General features: G+C 43.4%; 1 protein-coding gene across 5 annotated transcripts in view; it reads left to right on the top strand.

Moving 5' to 3' along the window:
• Nucleotides 1-25,013, top strand: part of e4f1 (E4F transcription factor 1) — a 71,365-nt gene that overhangs the window by 18,046 nt on the left and 28,306 nt on the right. For 3 of the 5 annotated variants that reach the window (XM_073061052.1, XM_073061053.1, XM_073061056.1), the window contains exons 2-7: nucleotides 3,110-3,264; nucleotides 7,126-7,216; nucleotides 15,879-16,093; nucleotides 18,727-18,847; nucleotides 19,641-19,814; nucleotides 23,434-23,457. In XM_073061052.1, the coding sequence (XP_072917153.1) occupies nucleotides 3,110-3,264; nucleotides 7,126-7,216; nucleotides 15,879-16,093; nucleotides 18,727-18,847; nucleotides 19,641-19,814; nucleotides 23,434-23,457 (780 nt within the window). The remainder of the gene's footprint in view (nucleotides 1-3,109; nucleotides 3,265-7,125; nucleotides 7,217-15,878; nucleotides 16,094-18,726; nucleotides 18,848-19,640; nucleotides 19,815-23,433; nucleotides 23,458-25,013) is intronic. The other 2 variants (XM_073061054.1, XM_073061055.1) reach the window with 1 other exon arrangement.

Raw genomic sequence — 25,013 nt, forward strand, 5'->3', positions numbered from 1 at the left:
CATATGAAGAGAAATTGTATTAGTTAGGCATAGATTCACTGAAGTTAGAAGAATGGAAGGTAATCTCATTGATACTGATAAAAATTTTAGCTTGACTATACAAACCAGTTAGACAGAGGTGTTCTTGATAGCTAGAGAGTCTAGAACTAAGGATCACAGTCCCATGATACGTGAATTTTAAAACCGAGATCAGGAGAAAGTTCTTTACCTGAAGGATGGAGAACAGTGGAATTCCCTACCACAGAAGGCAGTGGCAGCCAAAATGTTAAACATATTTAAGAAGGAGTGCATAATGATACAGGAATTGAAGGATATGGGGAGCGTGAGCAAGCGCAAGCAGAAACGGGGTACTGGTCTGGATGATTAGCCATGATTAAACTTAATGAGGAGCAGGCCAAAGGGACTATATGACCTATTCCTTCTCCTATTTTCTCTTCTGAAAGATTCTGGATTAAAATGTTATGGAAGATGGAAGGGGAGTGTTGGCTGCACGGTCAAGTACAAAGCATGAAAATCAAGCTTTATCTTTTAAGAAGCAGTGATTGTGCTTTTGTGTTTCATTGTCTTCAACCATGAAGGAAATTTTGGCTTCCACAAAGGAATTGTAGACTAATCTAGGGTTTGTTTAGGTATGATTAATTTATTTGTGCCATTGGCTACAAGCTCTTTAATAAATGCATGCACGTAGATATAACTACAAAATAATAGGTAAATATTCCAACCAAATGTTGCTGAGTTGCAAACTCCGGAGAAACAGCTTTAAATAACTCATAGACTTTGGTGATCATGTGAGTGTGGGCACAGGTTTATATTCTATTCGTAAGGTAACACCTATAACAATTAGTATTAGTGCACTGAAGTGTAATCCAGTCTGGATTGAATGGTCATGTCCATAAGGCATTTAAAACAAATGTAAAGGAAGAAGGTTGACCTCTTGGTCAAGTAGAAACAGTACAAATGTAATGTTTGCAATCTGTACCTTACAGAGTTGATTCACTTTAATTTCAAAGATATTCACAAATTTGCACTGCTATCTGTGCATTATATATCTAATGAAAGTCCTTCTATTCCTCAATTCCTTGTCATTTAAAGTATATTTCTTTTGCCTACCTGTACTTTAAGGATAAACTCTTGATCCATTAGTCTACCTCACTGTGGTTCTTGCACCTTATTGCCTACCTGCATAACACTATATTCTGCATTCTACCTTTTCCATTGTATTACCTCACTGTACTTCTGTTTGAAATGGTTTGTCTGGATAGCATGCAAAACCTGACGAAGGGTCTTGGCCCGAAATGTCGACAGCGCGTCTCCCTATAGATGCTGTCTGGCCTGCTGCGTTCCACCAGCATTTTGTGTGTGATGCAAAACTAAATGTTTTTACTATATCTTGATACCTGTGACACTAATAAACCATTTTCATCTTTATCACAATTTTCCTTTCCTTTTCCAGTTTCCTTTGCTTCACAGAAGACAGTGCCAGCCTATCCAAACTTTCCTTATAAGTTTCCCTCCAGTCTTAATAACATACATACATACATCTTCTCTATCTTAATCACATCCCTCCTATGGCAAGGCAACCGGTACTGCACACAATACACCAGGTGCCGTTCCACTAAATGCCATTTATAGTTGTAATATGATGTCCTAACCCTTATACTCAATCTCCTGAAACGTCAACAGTGCTTCTCCCTATCGATGCTGCCTGGCCTGCTGTGTTCTACCAGCATTTTGTGTGTGTTGTTGTTTGAATTTCCAGCATCTGCAGATTTCCTCGTGTTTACTCAATCTCTTATCTGATGAAGCCAAATGTGCCATGTACCTTCATTGTGTTTACCTGCATCATCTCAGCCTTTTTGGGAACCAAGTGCGTGAAATTTCTCGGTCTCTCTGTTCTATAATACTATCCCGTGCCTGTCATTTACTGTGCACATCCTGTCCGGGTTTAACCTTCCAAAATACTTCACTCTACATGAATGAGTTAAATTCCATCTGCCATTATTTGCCCACTTTCCCAGTTGATTTGGGAATACCAGCAGTATTGGTGGCATTGGCAAATTTGCATTCTTGTCAAAAGCCTTGCTAAAGTCCACATTAACAATGTTGGCCACTGTGCCCTCATCATTTGTCTTCATTACCTCTTTGAAAAGCTCAAGGAATTACAAAAATTTGTGCCAGAGCCCAGCAATTTCTTTCTTTGCTTCTGAAAACATTGAAAGAAACGCTTGGTTATGCTCCAGGGATTTATCCATATTCAAGTGCTTCAAGACCTACCAAAACTTTCCTTTTGTAATATCAATATGTTTCAGGACAACGCCGTTTCCTTCCATTAATTCCCTAGCTTCCATAACCTTCTCCAGGTTAAATACAGATAAGATGTTTTCATTTAAGACCTTCCGTGACTCCACACATAGATGACCACACTGATCCTGAATGAATTCTATTGTCTCTCTAGATACCATTTGTTCTTAATGTACTTATGGAATCTTGTAGGATTTTACGAAGATATAACTCTGGTATTATTTCTGCTCTCTCTATTTCCTACTCAAGAGTACTTCTAAGTCCTGCATAATCATGAAGGGTTTTTCTTGATCCAAGCTGCTTATATCTGACATGCCACTTTTTTCCTGACCAGACCTTTAATATCCCTCATCAGCCAGGACTCACTAATGCTGACAGCCTTGCCCTTCATTCTAACATTATGAAATTAACTGTTCTATATACATCTCGTAAGAACTCTGTAATTCAAACTTTCATTTCTCTTGTGATTTCTGACGAACGGTATATATTTAGTTACTGTTTTCATCTCTCTGTGTCGCATCATCCCCTTTCAGCCTCCTCTTCCTAAGTTTGTTGCACGTGAACTACAATTAATTTGCTGTCTTCTCAGTACAACCATGCTACAGGAACACTGTCAGCTGTTCAGTCTTCAAACCGATTTTTGAATTTGGTTGGATGATGAATTTGCTTGAATGATGAGTTATCTGTCTCTTAACCTTTTTTATTCTTTGCTTGACTCTGTGCTTACTGAAAACATTGATTTGAGTTAAGTAATGTTTGCAATGCTAGAGCTTATTCATTGTGTTAACTCTTGGATCTTTTTTTGCAGAAGAACATGATGTTCATAAATGCGGCCGATGTCAGGCAGAATTTTGCAGCTTGGAGGGGTTCATTACTCACAAATTGCAGAAAGCATGCCAGCGGAACCAGGCCGCATCCACAGGTTGTCCTAAGCATCTCCATCTCAACCAAGCAGCCTTTGAGGTAGTTGGTTCTTAATGTATTGATACCCTAGGTGCAATCTCTTTTGTAATTAGCATTTTGGTTTTTCCTGTGTACTCAGCTCTATAATTTTGCACCTCCTTTCTGACTTTTTTCATTCCTTTTACTTGTTATCGCTTCCCTTCGTGAGACCTCCCTATCTTCACCTCATTGGCTTGCATTAACTGTCGCAACAGTAAGAGGATGTGGTAATTCCAGAATCATTTAAATTCTTCTCACAATTTTTTGATCTCCTCTTTTCTTGTTTGTCAATCTTTTTCCACCTCTTCATCTCATCACTTCTCCCCACTGTTTCATCCCAACTCAAGCAACACACACAAAATGCTGGTGGAACGCAGCAGGCAAGGCAGTATCTATAGGGAGAAGCGCTGTCGACGTTTCGGGCCGAGACCCTTCGTCAGGACTAACTGAAAGGAAAGATAGTAAGAGATTTGAAAGTAGGAGGGGGAGAGGAAAATACAAAATGATAGGCGAAGACCGGAGGGGGTGGGCTGAAGCTGAGAGCCAGAAAGGTGATTGGCAAAAGGGATACAGAGCTAGAGAAGAGAAAGGATCATGGGACGGGAGGCCTAGGGAGAAAGAAAGGGGAGGGGAGCACCAGAGGGAGATGGAGAATAGGCAGAATGATGGACAGAGAGAGAAAGAGAAAAAAAAGAGAGGGGGAAAAAAACTATATCAGGGATGGGGTAAGAAGGGGAGGAGGGACATTAATGGAAGTTAGAGAAATCAATATTCATGCCATCAGGTTGGAGGCTACCCAGCCAGTATATAAGGTGTTGTTCCTCTAACCTGAGTGTGGCTTCACCTTGACAGTAGAGGAAACCATGGATAGACATATCAGAATGGGAATGGGACGTGGAATTAAAATGTGTGGCCACTGGGAGATCCTGCTCTCTCTGATGGACAGAGCATTGGTGTTCAGCGAAACGGTCTCCCAGTCTGCGTCGGGTCTCACCAATATATAAAAAGCTACACCGGGAGCACTGGACGCAGCATACCACACCAGACGACTCACAGGTGAAGTGTCGCCTCACCTGGAAGGACTGTCTGGGGCCCTGACTGGTGGTGAGGGAGGAAGTGTAAGGGCAGGTGTAGCACTTGTTCCGCTTGCAAAGATAAGTGCCAGGAGGGAGATCGGTGGGAAGGGATGGGGGGGGGGGGGATGAATGAACAAGGGAGTCACGTAGGGAGCGATCCCTGCAGAAAGTAGAGGGGGGGGGAGGGAAAGATGTGCTTGGTAGTGGGATCCTGTTGGAGGTGGTGGAAGTTTCGGAGAATTATACGTTGGATCCAGAGGCTGGTGGGGTGGTAGGTGAGGACAAGGGGGACCCTATCCTGAGTGGGGTGGTGGGCGGATGAGGTGAGGGCAGATGTGCGGGAAATGGGAGAGATGCATTTGAGAGCAGAGTGGATGGTGGAAGAAGGGAAGCCCCTTTGTTTAAAAAAGGAAGACATTTCCTTCGTTCTGGAATAAAAAGCCTCATCCTGAGAGTAGATGCGGCGGAGACGGAGGAATTGTGAGAAGAGGATAGCATTTTTGCAAGAGACAGGGTGGGAAGAGGAATAGTCCAGGTAGCTGTGAGAGTCTGTAGGCTTATAGTAGATATCAGTAGATAAGCTGTCTCCAGAGATGGAGACAGAAAGATCAAGAAAGGGGAGGGAGGTGTCGGAAATGGACCATTTGAGGGCAGGGTGAAAGTTGGAGGCAAAGTTAATGAAGTCAACGAGCTCAGCAAGCGTGCAGGAGGCAGCGCCAATGCAGTTGTTGATGTAGCGAAGGAAAAGAGGGGGATGGATACCCGTATAGACTTGGAACATGGACTGTTCCACAAAGCCAACAAAAAGGCAGGCATAACTGGGACCCATGCGGGTGCCCATGGCTACATCTTTGGTTTGGAGGAAGTGGGAGGAGCCAAGGGAAAAATTATTGAGAGTAAGAACTAATTCCGCTAGATGGAGGAGAGTGGTGGTAGAGGGGAATTGGTTAGGTCTGGAATCCAAAAAGAAGCGGAGAGCTTTGAGACCTTCCTGGTGGGGGATGGAGGTATATAGGGACTGGACGTCCATGGTGAAAATAAGGCGGTGGGGCCAGGGAACTTAAAATCATTGAAAAAATTCAAAGCGTGAGAAGTGTCACGAACATAGGTGGGAAGGGATTGAACAAGGGGGGATAAAACAGTGTCAAGGTATTCAGAAATGAGTTCGGTGGGGCAGGAGCAAGCTGAGACAATGGGTCTACCTGGACAGGCAGGTTTGTGGATCTTGGGTAGGAGGTAGAAACGGGAAGTGCGGGGTGTGGGAACTATGAGGTTGGTGTCAGTGGATGGGAGATCCCCAGAGCCGATAAGTTTGGTGATGGTATAGGAGACAGTGGCCTGGTGCTCCTTAGTGGGTTCATGATCAAGGGGTGAATAAGAGGAGGTATCAGAGAGTTGTCGCTGTGCCTCGGCCAAGTAGAGGTCAGTATGCCAGACTACAACTGCTCCCCCCTTATCAGCGGGTTTTATAGTAAGGTTGGGATTGGTGCGGAGGGAGCGGAGAGCAGAACGTTCGGAAGGAGAGAAGTTGGAATTGGAACAGGGTGCAGTGAAGTCGAGACGGTTGATGTCCCGTCTGCAATTAGCAATAAAGAGATCCAGAGCAGGCAGAAGACCAGAGTGGGGTGTCCATGAAGAGGAGGAGGGTTGAAGACAGGAGAAGGGGTCATCAGTGGGGGTAGGAGAGTCCTTGCCAAAGAAGTAAGCTCGGAGACGGAGCGAGCGGAAGAAGAGTCATGGCGTGCGCGGAACTCGCCGAGGTGTGGGCGAAGGGGACAAAGCTGAGGCTCTTACTGAGGACAGAGCGCTCTGCCTCAGAGAGTTGAAGGTCGGAGGGAATAGTAAAGACCCGGCACGGATGAGAGATGGGATCAGAGGGGGGGAGGGAGGCTGGTAGTGTCGGTGGAGAGGGAAGGGTTGGGGTGAGAGGAAGATTTAGCCTCTGAGGGCCCAGGAGCTGACGATGGGATCTGAGGGAGAGGGGATTGCAGAGTGGTGGTGGGGGAAGGGGAGACGGGAGTCACAATCGCAGCATGTGAAGACCCGGCCTGGAGTTCAAGGCTGGAGTCACAGTCGGTGGTTGCACAATTGCTTTGAAGCTGTCCATGGTCGTTGGAACACGCAGTGATGGTGCTGGAGTCCGGGTTCTGAACACGCCCTGGGTGGCTGGGGCAGCCGAGATCGACAGCCGGGCCCGTGGCCGCGATACGAAGTCCATGTTCTCGAGTCTGCAGATGGAAGATCTTGCGATCCTTGCAGGACGTGATAAAGTCAAAGAAACTGTGATTGCACGCATGGATCCGACGGAGGATGAAATGACGGACAGGTCCATTGCAAACGGAGAAAAAGGTGTCCCGGAGGTGTGGAAGGGATTGTGATGGGGACACCAGGTACCTTCTCATGGCGGAGAGTGTCGCCCTCAGAACTCGATGGGAGCAACAACGGGAGGCAAAGTCAATTAAATGTGAGTACCTGGGATCCTCAGAAGGACGAAGGGTCTTGGCCCGAAACGTCAACAGCGCTTCTCCCTATAGATGCTGCCTGACCTCCTGTGTTCCACCAGCATTTTGTGTGTGTTGCTTGAATTTCCAGCATCTGCAGATTATCCTCATGTTTGCCTAGAGTTTTACTTCTTTTTGGCTAGGCTTAATGGTTAACTACCCTCCTTGGGTATTTGAGAAGGGAATTATCTAACAGTAGAGATTTTTGCATTCCACCTTTCCAGTTGAAAGTAAACCATTTGTGTAACTGTAATGGACTTTGCCATCTTGGAGCCTGGTTTTCATCCTCTTCACTGTGTTTTCAGGAGTCTGTGCCCTTGGACTCGGCAATCACTCTCACACAGTTGGTTGTGGCTTCCCTTGCACAAACTGAAGCAAACAGCAAATCACATTCAGGTAAGGTAGCATTGGAAAAAGATTAATCTTTATATATTTGTTTCCTTGTCAAGTGAATAGATGCCAGTTTGAAATTAAAAACATTGATCTGTCTGAGCACTCATTGCTGCCATTGGATACTCCCAAATGAGGCATGAAGTGCAGCAAAGAAAAGACTGTTGGAAGAGCTCAGCTTGTCAAGTATCAACTACGGAGGTAAAGCGATGGTTGACATTTTAGGTCGAAACCTTGCATCCGAAACCCAAAATGTCAAGTTCTATTGCTTTCACAGATGCTGCTCGACCTACTGAGTTCCACCAATAGTTTATGTCTTTGCTCTGATTCCAGCATTTGCAGTCTCTCATATCTGAGGTATGACATGCATTTGTCTACTAAGTGAAATACCCATTAGATTCCTGTTAATCCTTTAAAACCCAATCAGCAGAATGCTTCAAGTGCACTCCTTTTTAGAGTCATAAGAGTCATAGAAAAGTACAGCACAGAAACAGGCCCTTTGGCCCATCTTGTATCTTGTCAACATCAAACTATTTAAACTGCCTAGTCCCATTGACTTGTGCCCAGACCATAGCTGTCCATACCCAAGTACCTATTCAGACTTTTCTTAAATGTTGAAATTGAGCTCACATGCACCACTTATGCTGGCAGCTCATTCCACAGTCTTGTAACACTCTGAGTGAAGAAATTTCTCCTCATGTTCCCTTTAACCTTTTCACCTTTCATCCTTAACCCATGACCTCCAGTTGTAGTGTCACAAACATCAGTGGAAAAATCCTTCCTGTATTTACCCTATGCCTCTCATAATTTTGTATGCCTCTGTCAAATTTCCCCTTAATAGAAACATAAACATAGAAAACCTACAGCAGAATACAGGCCCTTCGGCCTACAAAGTTGTGCCGAACATGTCCTTACCTTAGAAATTACTAGGTTTACTGATAGCCCTCTATTTTACTGAGCTCCATGTACCTATCTAAAGGTCTCTTAAAAGACCCTATCGTATCTGCCTTCACCACCGTCACCGGCAGCCCATTCCACGCACTCAACACTCTCTGAGTAAAAAAAACTTAACCCTGACATCTCCTCTGTACCTGCCCCCCGCCATCTTAAACTTGTGTGCTCTTGTGGCAATCAGTTCAGCCCTGGGAAAAAGCCTCTGACTATGCACACGATCAATGCCTCTCATCATCTTATACACCTCTATCAGGTCACCTCTCATCCTCTGTCACTCCAAAGAGAAAAGGCCGGGTTCACTCAACCTATTCTCAAAAGGCATGCTCCCCAATCCAGGCAACATCCTTGTAAATCTCCTCTGCACCCTTTCTGTGGCTTCCACATCCTTCCTGTAGTGAGGTGACTAGAACTGAGCACAGTACTCCAAATGGGGTCTGACCAGAGTCCTATATAGCTGCAACATTAGCTCTCAGCTCCTAAATTCAATTCCACGATTGATGAAGGCCAATACACTGTATGCCTTCTTAACCACAGAGTCAACCTGCGCAGCTGCTTTGAGTGTCCTATGGACTCAGACCCCAAGATCCCTCTGATCCTCCACACTGCCAAGAGTCTTGCCATTAATACTATATTCTGCCATCATATTTGACCTACCAAAATGAACCACTTCACACTTATCTGGGTTAAACTCCATCTGCCACTTCTCAGCCCAGTTTTGCATCCCATCAATATTTTGTAACCTCTGACAGCCCTCTACACTATCCACAACACCTCCAACCTTTGTGTCATGAGCAAAATTACTAACCCATCCCTCCACTTCCTCATCCAGGTCATTTATAAAAATCACGAAGAGTAAGGGTCCCAGAACAGATCCCTGAGGCACCCCACTGGTGACTGACCTCCATGCAGAATATGACCCATCTACAACCACTCTTTGCTTTCTGTGGGCAAGCCAGTTCTGGATCCACAAAGCAATGTCTCCTTGGATCCCATACCTCTTTACTTTCTCAATACTTGCATGGGGTACCTTATCAAATGCCTTGCTGAAATCCATATACACTACATCTGCTGCCCTTCCTTCATCAATGTGTTTAGTCACATTATGGCGACCCACTTCCTAGCGCACTCGAACCGGCTCACAAATAGCCAGCGCGCAGGCACAAAGGCCAGGTCCGCAACAAAGGGAAAAAGCCTGCGGGGGTTTGTGAGTACGTGTCCCTTAGAGCATCCGCGCCTGGGGAGGGTGGGATGAGGGAGGCTTTAAAGCAAGGCTGTGAAGTTCGAATAAAATCATCTTTAATTGCAGTTTACCGACTCCGTGTCGTTATTTTAGCGCTGCGTGTAGCACACCGCTACAATTGGTGACCCCGACGGTCCAAACGATTTTTGGACCGGAGATGACCGACGCAGCATCTGTTCATGCGGTTTCGTTGAAACTGCCAAGCTTCTGGACGCTGCGACCTCACCTATGGTTCTAGCAAGCTGAAGCCCAATTCCACGTTCGGCAGATAACCTCAGAGGACACACGTTACTACTACGTGGTGAGCTCCCTCGACCAGGACACAGTGGCCCAGGTCGTGGAGTTCGTACAGTCTCCCCCGGCGGACGGCAAGTACACGGAATTCAAAGCCCTGCTCCTAAGGACTTTCGGGCTCTCACGGTTTACCGACTCCGTGTCGTTATTTTAGCGCTGCGTGTAGCACACCGCTACAACATCCTCAAAAAATTCAATCAGGCTTGTAAGGCACGACCTGCCCTTGACAAAGCCATGCTGACTACTCCTAATCATATACCTCTCCAAATGTTCATTAATCCTGCCTCTCAGGATCTTCTCCATCAGCTTACCAACCAGTGAGATAAGACTCACTGGTCTATAATTTCCTGGGCTATCTCTACTCCCTTTCTTGAATAAAGGAACAACATTCGCAACCTTCCAATCCTCTGGAACCTGTCCCGTCCCCACTGATGATGCAAAGATCATTGCTCAGCAATCTCCTCCCTCGCCTTCCACAGTAGCCTGGAGTACATCTCATCCAGTCCTAGTGATTTATCCAACTTGATGCTTTCCAAAAGCTCCAGCACATCCTCTTTCTTAATATCTACATACTCAAGTTTTTCAGTCTGTTGCAAGTCATCACTCCAGTCATTAAGATCCTTTTCCATAGTGAATAATGAAGTAAAGTATTCATTAAGTACCTCTGCTGTTACCTCCGGTTCCATACACACTTTCCCACTGTCACACTTCATAGGTCCTATTCTTTCACGTTTTATCCTCTTGCTCTTCACATACTTGTAGAATGCCTTGGGGTTTTCCTTAATTCTGCTCGCCAAAGCCTTCTCAAGGCCCCTTCTGGCTCTCCTAATTTCCTTCTTAAGCTCCTTCCTAGTAGCCTTATAATCTTCTAGCTCTCTAACATTACTTAGATCTCTGAACCTTTTGTAAGGTTTTCTTTTCTTCTTGACTAGATTTATTACCGCCTTTGTACACCACGGTTCCTGTATCCTACCATAACTTCCCTGTCTCATTGGAATGTACCTATACAGAACTCCGCACAAATATCCCCTGAATATTTGCCACATTTCTTCTGTACTTTTCCTGAGAACATCTGTTTCCAATTTAAGCATCCAATTTCCTGATAATTCCCTTATGCCAATTAAACACTTTTCTAGCTTGTCTGTTCCTTTCTCTCTCCGTTGCTTTTATAAAGGAGACAGAATTATGATCACTATCTCCAAAATGCTCTCCCACTGAGAGATCTGACACCTGACCAGGTTCATTTCCCAATACCAAATCAAGTACAGCTTCTCCTCTTGTAGGCTTGTCTATATATTGTGTCAAGAAACTTTCCTAAACACACCTAACAAACTCCACCCCATCTAAACCCCTTGCTCTAGGGAGATGCCAATTGATATTTGGGGAATTAATATCTCCCATCATGACAACTCTGTTATTATTACACCTTTCCAGGATCTGTTTCCCTATCTGCTCCTCGATATCCCTGTTACTATTGGGTGGCCTATAAAAAACACCCAGTAAAGTTATTGACTCCTTCCTGTTCCTAACCTCCTCTCACAGAGATTCCGTAGACAATCCCTCCATGGCATCCACCTTTTCTGCAGCTGTGACACTATCTCTGACCTCGTGCCTTCCTCCCTGTCCTTTCTGAAACATCTAAAACCCGGCACTTGAAGTAACTATTCCTGTCCCTGAGCCATCTAAGTCTCTGTAATGGCCACCACATCATATCTTCAAGTATTGATCCATGCTGTAAGTTCATCTGCTTTGTTCACAGCACTCTTTGCGTTAAAATAGACACATCTCAAACCTTCGGTCTGTGCTTGTCCTTTCTCTATCATCTGTCTATCCTCCCTCTCGCACTGTCTACAAGCTTTCTCTATTTGTGAGCCAACTTCCTCTTCCCCAGTCTCTTCAGTTCGGTTCCCACCCCCCAACAATTCTAGTTTAAACTCTCCCCAGTAGCCTTAGCAAACCTCCCCGCCAGGATATTGGTCCCCCTGGGATTCAAGTGCAACCTGTCCTTTTTGTGGAGGTCACACCTGCCCCAAAAGAGGTCCCAATGATCCAGAAATTTGAATCCCTGCCCCTGCTCCAATGCCACGCATTTATCCTCCACCTCATACTATTCCTATTACTGTCGCGTGGCACAGGCAGTAATCCCGAGATTATTACCTTTATAGTCCTGCTTCTCAACTTCCTTCTTAACTCCCTGTAGTCTTTTTTCAGGGCCTCTTCCCTTTTCCTACCTATGTTGTTGGTACCAATATGTACCATGACCTATGCCTGTTCTCCCTCCCATTGCAGGATAGCTTGGACGCGATCCGAAGCATCCCGGACCCTGGCACCTGGGAGGCAAACTACTATCCGAATTTCTTTCCTGTGTCCACAGAATGGCCTGTCTGAACCCCTGACTATAGAGTCCCCTTTCACGACTGCCTTCCTCTTCCCTTCCCTCCCCTTCTGAGCCACAGGGCCAGACTCTGTGCCAGAGGCACGGTCACTGCCGCTTCCTCTAGGTAGGCTGTTCCCCCCCCCCCCCCCCCCAACAGTACTCAAACAGGAGTACTTATTGTCAAGGGGTACAGCCACAGGGCTCCCCCTCCTGACTGTCTGTCTGTCTCCCATGGCCCCCATGTGGCCACCTGCCTATAACTCCTTTATGTCACCTCACTCTCCCTGACCAGGTGAAGGTCATCGAGCTGCATCTCCAGATCCCTAACTTGGTCCCTTAGGAGCTGTAGTTCAACACACTGGGTGCAAATATGGCCGTCAGGGAGGCTGGGAGACTCCAGGACCTCCCCGCCCCCAACCCATACCTGATACCGAGAACAGAAAACTGGCCTCACGCACATAGTTCCTCCTTTCCGCAAGTAACACAGGTAAACCTACCTTGCCTCGTCCCGTTATTGCCTAAGCTCATTGAGCCTATTAAAGCCTATAAATAAAGTCCAAACCTATTCAATTTTTCCTTATAACTCCTCCAGTTCTGGCAGTATCTTTCTAAATTTTCTCTGTACTCTTTCAACTTTATTTACATCTTTCCTGTGGGTAGGTGACCAAAGCTCCACTCAGTACTCCAAATTAGGCCTCACAAATGTCTGATAGAACTTCTGCACTACATCCCATCTCAATATCTTGATTTATGAAGGCCAATGCGCCTAAAGCTTTCTTACGACTCTATCTACCTGTGATGCCACTTTTATTGAATTATGGGCCTATATTCCCAGATCCCTTTGTTCTACTGCACTCGTCAGTGCCCTACCACTCACTGTGTAAGACCTGACCTGGCCGGTCCTACCAAAGTGCAACACTGCACACTTGTCGGAATTAAATTTGTCTGCCATTTTTCAGGCCATTTTTCCAGCTGGTCCAGATCCTGCTGCAAGGTCTGATAGTCTTCCTCACTGTCACTACACCCCAAATCTTGGTGTCATCCACAAATCTGCTGATCCATTTTCCATCATCCAGATCAATGATAAACATGACAACAATGGACCCAGCACAAGATCCCTGTGGCACTCCACTAGTCACAGGCTTCCAGTCAGAGAGGAAACCATCTATTACCAGTCTTTGGCTTCTCCCACAAAGCCAATGTCTAATCCAGTTTACTACCTTTTCCTGAATGCCAAGTGACTGAACCTTCTTGACCAAACTCCTATATGGGACCTTGTCAAAGGCTTACTAGAGTCCATGTAGATGACATCCACTGCCTTGCTTTCATCAACTTTCTTGCTAACTTTCTCGATAAAGTGTATAAGATTGGTTAGAGATGACCTAGCATGCACAAATCCCTGCTGGCTATCCCTAATTAATCAGTCCCTGTCTAACCAAATACTTACATATTTGGCCTCTTAGAATACCTTCCAATAACTTCCCCACTACTGATGTCAGGCTCGCCAGCCTATAATTTCCTGGTTTATTTTTAGAGCCTTTCTTACACAGATGGTGGTTGGCTGGTGGTGCAGTGACATCAGCGCTGGACTCCGGAACGGAGGTTCCCGGGTTCGAATCCAGTCGGGCCGTTCCCAAGTACGCTTTCCATCCATGCCGGATTGAGTGTTGAGCTCACAACTCGACCTCGTAAGATAAAGAAAAACACTGTGAAATGTCTGTGTGAGGAGTGGCGCACCACACAGTCTTTCGTTCCGCGCCTTGTAAGGCATGAAAATGCCCGACGCTGGCCTCTCAGGCCTGAGTCGATGTCATCATCATCATTAAACAGCAGAACAAAATTAGCTATCCTCCAATACTCTGGTACCTCACCTGTTGCTAAGGATGATTTAAATATCTCTGCTAGGGACCCTACAATTTCCACTTGCCTTCCACAGGGTCTGAGGGAACATTTTATCAGTCCCTGGGGATTTATTCATCCTACTTTGCCTCAAGACAGAAAACATCTCCTCTGTAATATGTATAGGGTCAGTGATCTCACTGATGCTTTGCCTCACATCTGTCTGTGTCCATCTCCCGAGTCAATACAGATCCCCATCCTTTTTGGCACCGTGCACAGATTCTGAACTTCCAGAGGACCAATTTTGTCCCTTGCAATCCTTTTGCTCTTTACGTATCTGTAGAATCCCTTAGGATTCTCCTTTACCTTGTCTGCTAGGGCAACCTCTTGTTTCTTTTAGCCCTCCTGATTTCCTTCTTAAATGTTTTCTTGCATTTTTTATACTTCATAAGTACCTCATTTGTCCTACCTGCCTATACCTGCTATGCACCTTTCTTTCTTAACCAGGGCTTCAAAATTTCTAGAAAACTAAGGTTCCCTAAAGCCTGTTGCCTTTACCTTATATTCTGACTGGCACATACAAACTTTGAATTCTAAAATTTCACTTTTGAAGGCCTCCCACTTACCAAGTATACCTTGCCAGAACACAACCTGTCCCAGTCCACACTTGCCAGATCCTTTCCGATACCTTCAAAATTGACCTTTCTCCAATTTAGAATCTCAACCTGTGGACCAAACCTATCCTTTTCTATGTTTACTTTGATCTAATGGAATTATGATCACTAGACGCAAATTCTTCTACATAAAATTCTGTCAAGTGCCCTGTCTCATTTTCTGTTAGTAAATCAAGTATCACACATTCTCTCGTTGGGACTTGTGTGTACTGATTAAAGAAACACATTTGACAAACTCTATCCCATCTAGTCCTTTTACAGTATGGAAGTCCTATCAACATGTGGAAAGTTAAAATCAGCTATGTTTCTTGCAACTGTCCATGATCTCTGTGTACAAATTTATTCCTTTAAATCCCGTGGAGGGTTGGGTGGTCTGTATTACAGCTCCATTACCTTTTTTATTCCTCAGTCCCACCCATAAAGCCTCACTAGACGAGCTGTCCGGTCTGTTGTGACTGAGCACTACTGTGACTTTTTCCCTGACTAGTAGTGCCTTTCCTCCCAATTTAATCGCTCCTGCTCTGTCACATCTAAAACAGTGATATGGTGGAGTATTGAGTCCTACCCCTCCTGTAGCCAAGTCTCAACTAGTGGCTGCAATATTATAATTCCAGGTGTCAATCCATGCCCTGAGCTCATTTGACGTTCCATCAATACTTCTGGCATTGAAATATAGGTAGATCAGGACATCAGTTGCACCACGCTCAACCTTTTGATTCCTGACTTCGTCTGAGGTCTGAAGATTATCGGTCTCCACAACTACTATTTGTTCTAGCACTCGGGTTCCCATCCCTCTGCATCTCTAGTTTAAACTCCCCCCCAACCCCCAATGTAGCTCTAGCAAACCTTTCCGCTTGGATATTAGACCCCTCTATTTCAGGTGCAAACCATCTCTTCTGTACAGGTCCAATCTTCCCTGGAAGAGAGTCCAGTAACCCAAAAGTCTCTCCCACAACTCAGCCACTTCTTGATTGGTCGGGCTAATTAGGTGTGACTTCGTACTGTGACACTATTCAGGCAAAACTCACCTCTTGTTGGTGTTTCTGAATCAGCAAATATGCAGTACTTAAATATGGTGAATTTTCTTTTCCAATCAGTCCTCTCATTTAAGAAAGTTTTGAGGTAAAAGTTTTGGGAAGATTATACGTACTGTGACTTTAAACTGGGCAGTATTCAAAGAATAACATTTGTCCTGGATCAATGTAATACATCTTCAAGAATGGCAGCTGTATCAGACTCTGGTCAATGTGATGCTGTATTTTGCATTCTAAGTTCTGATTCTATTTCCAGATGCTGGGGCCAACAAGGCATGTCAGATCTCAGAGGAACAATTTTGTGAATACTCTCAACTGCAACAGACAGAACAGCTTACCAGTGAAGTAACTGATGGTCAGAACTGCCAGAAGAACTTGGAAGAGAGTGGGGCTGAAAAGAAGAGATATGAAATGGTTCTGACTGATGAAGGACGCTTCATGTGTCAAGTCTGTGAAAAGACCTTTAAAACGGTCAGTTTGATCATAAGACAGGAGTAGAATTAGGCCATTTGGCCCATCAAATCTGCTGCACCATTTCATCATGGCCGATTCATTTCCTTCTTAACCCTGTTCTCCTACGTTTTCCCTGTAGCCTTTTATGCCCAACCTCTGCCTTAAATGCACTCAGTGACCTGGCCTCCACAGCTGTCTGTGGCAACAAAATCTACAGATTCATCACCCGCTGACTAAAGAAACTCCTCTTCATCTCTGTTCTAAATGGATCTCCCTGTATTTTGAGGTGTGCCCTTTGGTCCTAGACTCCCCCACCATAGGAAACATCCTCTGCACATCCACTCTATCTCAGCCTTTCAACATTTGATATGTTTCAAGGAAAGCCCCTCTCCCATTCTTCTAAATTCCAGCGTGTACAGGCCCAGAGCCTTCAATCACTGATCATATGATAATCCTTTCATTCCCAGAATCGTCACTGTTCCTTAACACTACCTGCCCCTGCACCTATCTTCGTATCAGCCGCAAGCATAACCGCAAAGCCATGAATTTTATCATTCCAATCATTGACATACAACGTAAAAAGAGGCGGTCCAAATACAGACCCCTGTGGAACACAGCTGGTCACTGTTGGCCAATCTGAAAAGGATCTCCTTATTCCCACTCTTTGCCTCCTGTCAATGCTCTATCCATGCTAATATCTTTCCTGTAATACCACGAGCTCTTGTTCAGCAGCCTCATGTGCAGCTCCTCGTCAAAGTACTTCTGAAAATCCAACTACACAACATCCATTGATTCTCCTTTGTTTATCCTTGTTATTTCTTCAAAGAATTCCAACATATTTATCAGGAACAAACACGAGGAAATCTGCAGATGCTGGAAATTCAAACAACACACACAAAATGCTGGTGTAACACAGCAGACCAGGCAGCATCTATAGGGAGAAGCACTGTCGAAGTTTCGGGCCGAGACGGCGACAGTGCTTCTCCTAATATTTATCAGGAAAGGTTTTTCCTGAAGGAAGCCATGCTGACTTTAGTCTGTTTTGGAATGTGCCTCCAAGTACTCCCAAAACCACGATCTTAACAATCTACTCCAACATCTTCCTAACTACTGAGGTCAGGTGAACCTCTTCTGCCTCCCTCACTTGAGGAGTGGAGTGACATTTGTAGTCCTCTGGAACCATGCCAGAGAATTATTGATTCTTGAAAGATACTACGAATGCCTTCAGATACTTCTTTTAGAACCCTGGGGTATCAAGTCCAAATGACTTATTTACCTTCAAACCTTTCAATTTCCCAAGCACCATCTCCCTAGTAAAAGCAATTGCATTCACTTCTGCCCTTTGACACTCAAAATCCTGGCATACTGCTTGAGTCTTCCACAGTGGTACGTACGTGGGTTTTGACTGAAGAAAAGAACAGCTGGAGTCACTTGGCACTGTTGTGCAAGGGTATTTATTTGGTGCATCAAAATGAAACTTACAAAAATTAGTAAAAATAGTAAAAAGCAAACTGCCAATACTTACAAAAAGATATCTACCACAAAACACAATTTAAAGCTATATACTTTGTGCAATGTGAACTGCTGGTAGCTCGATCTCCCTCTCCCTCTCCCTCTCTCCCTCTCTCTCTCTCTCTCACTCTCGCTGTCTCTCTCTCCCTGATACTAAGAGTGATCAGCCCCATTTTGTTTAGGCACCAGGACATCTTTAATTTAAAGTTGGGAAAACACTATAAAGTCAACCCATTATAAGAATATACCGGGGGAAGACATTGAAGTGCACACACTCAGCACAATGACAGCTGAATGAGAAGGCAATGTTCGTGTTGATGTGTGAATGCATATGTGTACAGAATGCAGTTATCGAGCACTCTCCATCATGCACAGTGAAAACTGATGCAAAATACTTCTTCAGTTCGTCTGCCATTTCCTTGTCATTTTCCAGTGGTCTTATATCTAATCTCACCTCTCTTTTACTCTTTGTATATCTGAAAAAACTTTTGGTATCATTTTTAATATTATTGCCTAGCTTACCTTCATGTTTACTCTTGCTCCCCCATCCTCATGGAATTTTTAGTTGCCTTCTCTTGATTTTTAAAAATGTCCCAATCCTTTAACTTCTCACTAAATTTTGCTCTATTACATGCCCTCCCTTTTGCTATTATGTTGGCTTTGATTTCCTTTGTCAGCCAAAGTTGCGTCATCCTGAATTTAGAATACTTCCTCTTTGAGTGTGATAGTAAATGATAATAAAACTAATCATTAGTAAAATGTGAAATGGGGTACTGTGCTAGAAAGATAATTGAAAATAACCAAGCAAATTTTTTTTGAGAGGAAGTAGACATGTGTTCTCCATTTACAGCACAAATAAGAATTGTGAAACCCTGCAGCCGGGAGTGTCCCTGAAAGTATTCTGCAGGCAGTTAACTCAAAAACTGAAGAGGGAACCCAGAACCCAATTCAGGAGCTTTATTACAGTGTGTGAATTAAGAAGCTTGTGGATGTGCAGTGTTAGTGAGGTTACTAGGATTTAATTTCTGCTGTGTCTGAATTTCAGTGCAGCAGTTCAAGCTTGAGGTGTGTGCATATGTGTATGTAACTTGAATCCAACAACCTTGAACTTTTCAGAGGATCTGATGTTGTATTTGCAGGCTGTCATCTTAAAGGCACACATGGTTACCCATAGTGACAAGAAGCCTTTCAAATGCAAGATATGTGGAATGGCTTTCAGAACCAAGGGATCTTTAGTTAGACACAATCGACGCCACACAGGTGAGAAATACCATATGAGGTGAATGTTCTGGCTCTAACAAATTTTGCACTTCAGTAAGTAGGGAGCATATTGTTCCCTTTCCTTCGCACGACTATCAACAATTTTTTACTTCTCTAGTATTTGCATTAAGTTCTGTTACTGTAGCTACTGTTAATTAAACAGTAGCCCTGTTGTTTACTAATATTGATCCAGTTCTATGACACTGGAGTTAAATAATTTCTGAAAAGATGTGTATCTTTGTTGTGTGTCCCTATATTCTCATTCTCTGTTGCGTGTTTTCTTTCATCTATATTGCATGTTGATGAAAGAAAAATGGAGGACTATGTGAATGGAAAGCTTCAGATTGATCTTGGAGAACTAGAGTAACAATCATATTGTTCTCCTTTACACTCATGCACTGAAGAATGACAATAAACAATTTTGAATCTTGTGAGTAGGTTAAAAGGTTGGCCAATATGGTGGGCCAAAGAGCCTGTACTGTTCTCTGTTCTGCGTTTATTTCTGTGTCTGTTTATATCCTCAACCTTTGACAACCAAGTGATTTAAGAGTGACTCATGACATGGTGAAATTTACAGCATGAATAGGCTTAATTTTATAAAGCTGAGGTTTATTTGACTGCTGTAGTGTTAGTCTGATCATGGCTAAGTAATATTGCAAGATTTACTACTTAGGTGAGTTTAAACCAATTAAATTCTTTGGAAGGCGAGAATATTCTTGAGTCTTGAGTCCGAACGATTGCTGGAACTGGCAGATACTCTGAAGATTTAAACTGTTGTCATTTTTTCTCACAGATGAACGCCCATATAAGTGCCGGATGTGTGGGATGAGTTTTCGGGAATCTGGAGCTCTCACTCGTCACCTGAAGGCTATCACTCCTTGTACAGAGAAAGTAAAGTTCCAACAGATGAAATTAATTTCAACAACCAACCAAGATGGATCAGTGAATAAACTTGAAACTCAGGAAGGTATTGTTATGTTTTGTAAAATCAGAACATAAAATTAATTGAAAGAAAAACACAGGAGCCCAGGATGAGTGTGTTTATTTTTGTTTTACTTTCGTGAGACACACAAAATATGACGTCGTTGAAATAAAATATGCCATTCACGTACTTCTTACATACAACTGATAATGAAATATGCAAACAAAGAAAGCTTAATCAAGCAATATTACTCATATATTACTGAAATATTAAATATGCAACACTACTGTCTTCTAGCTATAAACTCCAACTCGATATAGAGCACATCTCAACTATATACATGGTATACTACAGTATATAACTACTGTGTAGTAGGCCTCTGTTAGTCTCGATAGACCATTGATTTGTTCCTTCGAAAGTTTCCAAGGCGCAAGCCTGGGCAAGGTTTTTTTTTAATGGAAGACCGGCAGTTGCCCAAGTTGCAAGTCTCCCCTCTACGCCACCGATGTTGTCCAAGGGAAGGGCATTAGGACCCATACAGCTTGGCACTGGTGTCATCGCGGAGCAATGTGTGGTTAAGTGCCTTGCTCAAGGACACACACGCAGCCTCAGCCAAGGCTCGAACTAGCGACCTTCAGATCACTAGATGAATGCCTTAACCACTTGGCCACGCGCCAACACTATAACTACTGTATAGTAAATTTTAAATTGTCCTTTTCAGGCTGAAATATTTAATCTCTGTGGAGGATTTCATACTCTTGTGGGATAATGACTTTCCTGACAAGAGGGGTCACTCTGCTTGGCAGCTGAGACTTGTGGCTGTGAAACAACCTTAGGTTCTGGGGCTTCTTCCATGGTGGTTGTAGAAGTTGACTTTGGAACAGCAATAAGTGATTCCTTCAGCTCTGAACACCTCTCCTCTGGATGTGTTGGCATCCCATACAGTGCATGGCAAGCTGCTTGATCTGCTGATCTATCCCAGGCCACCAGACAAAGCTTTGAGCCAATGCTTGCATTTTGACCACACCTGGATGACCAGCATGTAGCTCCTTCAATACTTTAGCTCTCAGCTTGGATGGTACAACATCTCTCAATCTCCACATAAGGCGACCCATTCAAGAGGGTTCATTCCACCACTGGTAAAAATGGGACAACTGGAATTTCTGCTGCACATTCCAGCCATTTTGGGTGGCCATATAGATCTGAGACAGTGTGGGGTCTTTTCTGGTTTCTCTTTACATCATCTTTGTTGTAATAGGGAGACTTTTGATTTGTATTAGGGAGAATACATCAAGAGGCATGTCCTCTTTTGTAAATTTTTCAAGTATTTTCAGCATTTCCATGATTAGTCGACCTCTTGAATTTGATCTTGTAATTGAGTCCTCCAAGAAACAGAGCTGATCTTTACATTTGTTCTGGTGCTGTTAGTGGAGCACCCTTCTGGGGATTGAAAATGGACACAAGTGGTTGATGATCAGTAACAAGGGTAAACTCTCATACAAGTATTGATTAAAACATTTTTCACCCCAGACTAGATACAAGATTTCTCTGTCAATCTATGCGTAACTTTTCTCTGCAGTGGTAAGGGAACATGATGCAAAAAGGCTATGGGGCCTTCACTTCCTTCACTCGTAACATGTGACCTAGACCAAATGGTGAGGCGTCACAGGCAAGCTTCACTGGACAATGTGGATCATAATGTGTGAGTACAGTGCCTGACATCACAGTTTCCTTTACCCTTTGCCCATTGCCATTTCTTCCCCATCTGTAGTAATGAGTTCAAGGGGTGGAGCGCAGTAGCCAGGTTTGGCAGGAACCTGTTAAAGTCATTGTCAAATCTTAAAAAAGACCGCAACTGTGACATGTCTTTTGGCCTTGGGGCATCCAGCACTGCTTGAATATTCTCAGCACACATCTAATCTTTGTGCATCAATGGTGTGGCCATGGTAAGTGATGCTAAGTTTAAATAATTCTCACTTGTTTCGTTGAGCTCTGAGCCCATAATCTTACAATCATTTTAGCACTGTCTTGAGACCTTAGAGATGTTCCTTGTCATCCTCGCCGGTAACAATGATGTCATCCACGTAATACTAAGTGCCTGGGCAGCCTTGGAGCACCTGGTCCATAGCTTTCTGCCAGAGTGCAAGTGCAGATGCTACTCCATAAATAAGCCTTTGATAGTGATAAAGCCCTTTGTGAGTGTTTATGATGAGAAACGCTTTGGACTCTTCTTCCGTCTCCATCTGTAGGAAGGCCTCAGCTAAGTCCACTTTGCTGAAGTGTTTTCCTCCAGAAATGTTTGCAAAAATGTCCTTCTCCTGGGCAGAGGGTATTGATCTATTTTCAATACTGGGTCAATGGTGACCTTAAAATCACCACAGATCCTGACAGATCTATTCTTGGCTACTACGATCGCTGGAGTTGTCCATGGGTTCCACTCAACCTTGGAAAGAATTCCTTCAGCCTCCGTGCAGACTAGCTCACTGACTACTTTAACACAGATGACATAAAGGAACTGGGCGGGCTTTGTAAAACCTGGGGTATGGCATTTTCATTTTAGCACTATTTTACCTTTGATATATTTGAGTTTTCCAATGCCATCCTTGACACTGCTGGTGCATCATCCAGTTCCTTTCTTAATTAGTTTCAGTTGACTCTATTGCAGGGGATGTGGCTTGTACATCTCAAGGCTACTCAGTCCTGTGTCACTCTTATCATTATCAGATTTTTCACCAACAGCATGCAGAGTTAAAACTGCAACTTGACTTTTTGATCTTTTATCTTTCCTGTGCAGTCCATTTATTTTTGTCTGTCCAACACACTCTTTGTATGTGTCCTTTGTTGCATTTTCTGTAAGTTTTGCATTTAAACCTGCATTTGTCTGATATATGTGAGCCTCTGCTACAATGGTAACACAGTTTGTTCTACCTAGCCAGTTTCTATTTAGACATTGCAATCTTGTTCATGTTCACTTTCATTTGTGACTGCAACTCAATTATGTCTCTGACTGCTGTTTCCATTGATAGTGATTTCAACTGCTCTTTTAAATGTGAATTGTGCTTCAGTTAGGAGTAATTTATAAATGCATTCTTGTAACATTCTACAAACTAAACAATTTCACAGTGCGTCATTAAACCCGTCACTGAACTGACAATGCTCAGACAGTTTCTACTATTCAGCCATATAAGCTGAAATGGACTCCCCTTCCTTTTGATTCTGCTTATGAAACCTAAATCGTTCTGCAATCAGCAGTGATTTTGGTTCTAACTGTTCCTGTATTACTTTCATGATATCAGCAAAGGTCATTTTGGCTGGTTTGGTTGGAGCAGTCAAACCTCCAAGCAAGCTGTATGCTTTTCCGTCTATTATACTCGACAAAAGTGGCAATCGCTTTGCATTGGCTATTTCATTTGCTTCAAAGTACTCAATTTGTTCAGTATACATCACAGTTTATATATTGTGCAGTTGAACTCGTCTCTGTTTCAGATGTAGCCAGTCATTTCTGCTTTTTATTTTAATCACCTGGTACTCACTGTTTATGAACCTGTAAATTTGTTCATATTCTGCCCTTTTTTGAATTCGAATGTGTCGCTGCACTTCTGAAGAAAGAAAAAACACACACTCTTTAAAAACTTGAATGTCTCTCTCTCTCCCCCTTGTGAAGAAAGAATGTGCTGCCCTTCAACAGGTAGGTCGTTGTCTTGGGTCGTTTTAAAACTACTCGTCGCCATTGTTATGTTTTGTAACTCCAAAACATGAAACTAATCAAAAGAAAAATATGGAGCCAGGGATAATGTGTCTTCTCTTAGTTTTTTTAGTGAGGCTCACACAAATGATGTAGCATAATGACGTATGCTGTTCATGTACTTCTTGCATATAACCTGTAATGAATTATGTAAACAAACAAAGAATGCTTAATCAACAACATATGTACAATATTTCTCAAATATTAAATACACAACAGATATAGCACTGACCATGCATTATATGACATATGTACTCTTGGAGTTCAAACAATAATTACCACATTTCATCAAGTACTTTTAAAAAATGGGTTAAGTCACCATGCAGCGATTTAGAGCAGTAAAGTGCAGGTTGGAATTAGTTTCCAATGTTTAAGGGAGATAGAATTGAAGGGATAAACATCTGAATGGAACTGTGGTTTGACCTATCAAAAAAAGATATTTTTGCGTAGGAAGAAATCAGAGTCACAGGTACAACATTGATGCAGGCCCTCAAGTCCATCAAATCTAAGTCAATCATTGAACCTAAAGTTCTAAATTAATTCTACCCTAACCCATTTTGTTTTCTCTGCATTTCCATAATTTGTTTTTAACTCACCTCCCCACTCATATACATACTAGAGGGAATTTGCAGTGGCCAAATAAGTTACTAACCATCACATTATTGGCACATGTATAATTACCAGAAAACCCAGAGGTAAGTCCTCGGGTTACAAGGAGAAAGTGTAAACACCATATAGATAGCATGGGTCAGGATTGAACTCAAGCCACTGCAGCTTTATGAATGTACTATAGAAAGAATCCTGTCTAGATGCATAATGGCACCTGCTCTGCACATGATCACAAGAAGCCACAGAGTTGTGGACACAGTTCAGCACGTCACGGAAAATAGCCTCTCCTCCATTGCTTCTCACTGCCTCAATAATGTAGCCAACACATTCCAGGACCACTGCTCCCCATGGACATTCTCTCTTCTCTCCTCTTCCACTGGGTAGAAGGTACAAAGGTATGGCTCGCTAGTAGGATAAAATGGGCTCTTTACCTCATAATCTACAGTTGGCCTCGTTATGTTCTTGCACCTTATTGTTTACCTGCACTGCACTTTCTCTAGCTGTTGCATTTTATTCTGCATTGTTATTATTTTACCTTGCCCCACCTTAATGCACTGTGCAATGATTTGATCTATAATAACAGAATGCAAGTCCAGCTTTTCACTGTATCTTGATACCTGTGATAGTAATAAACCAGTTCCAGTAGTTGTGAGGAAGCAACTCTACGGGCTGAGACAAAGTAGTGTCCCTGCACTTGGAGTCTGTGGAATGATGTTGAGGCTCAAGGAGTTGATTTAAAAGGACAGGTTGCATAAACTAGGCTTCTATTCCTTCCAATTGAGAGAATGCTAACTGAGAGGTTCTTAAGATTTCTATTATGAGACTGGAAGGATTGGGTGGAAATTGTTGCTGGATGGAAATCCAGATCAAGGGCTGTAGCAAAATTATAG

Source organism: Hemitrygon akajei, chromosome 11, assembly GCF_048418815.1.
Source record: "Hemitrygon akajei chromosome 11, sHemAka1.3, whole genome shotgun sequence".
Lineage (NCBI taxonomy): Eukaryota > Metazoa > Chordata > Chondrichthyes > Myliobatiformes > Dasyatidae > Hemitrygon > Hemitrygon akajei.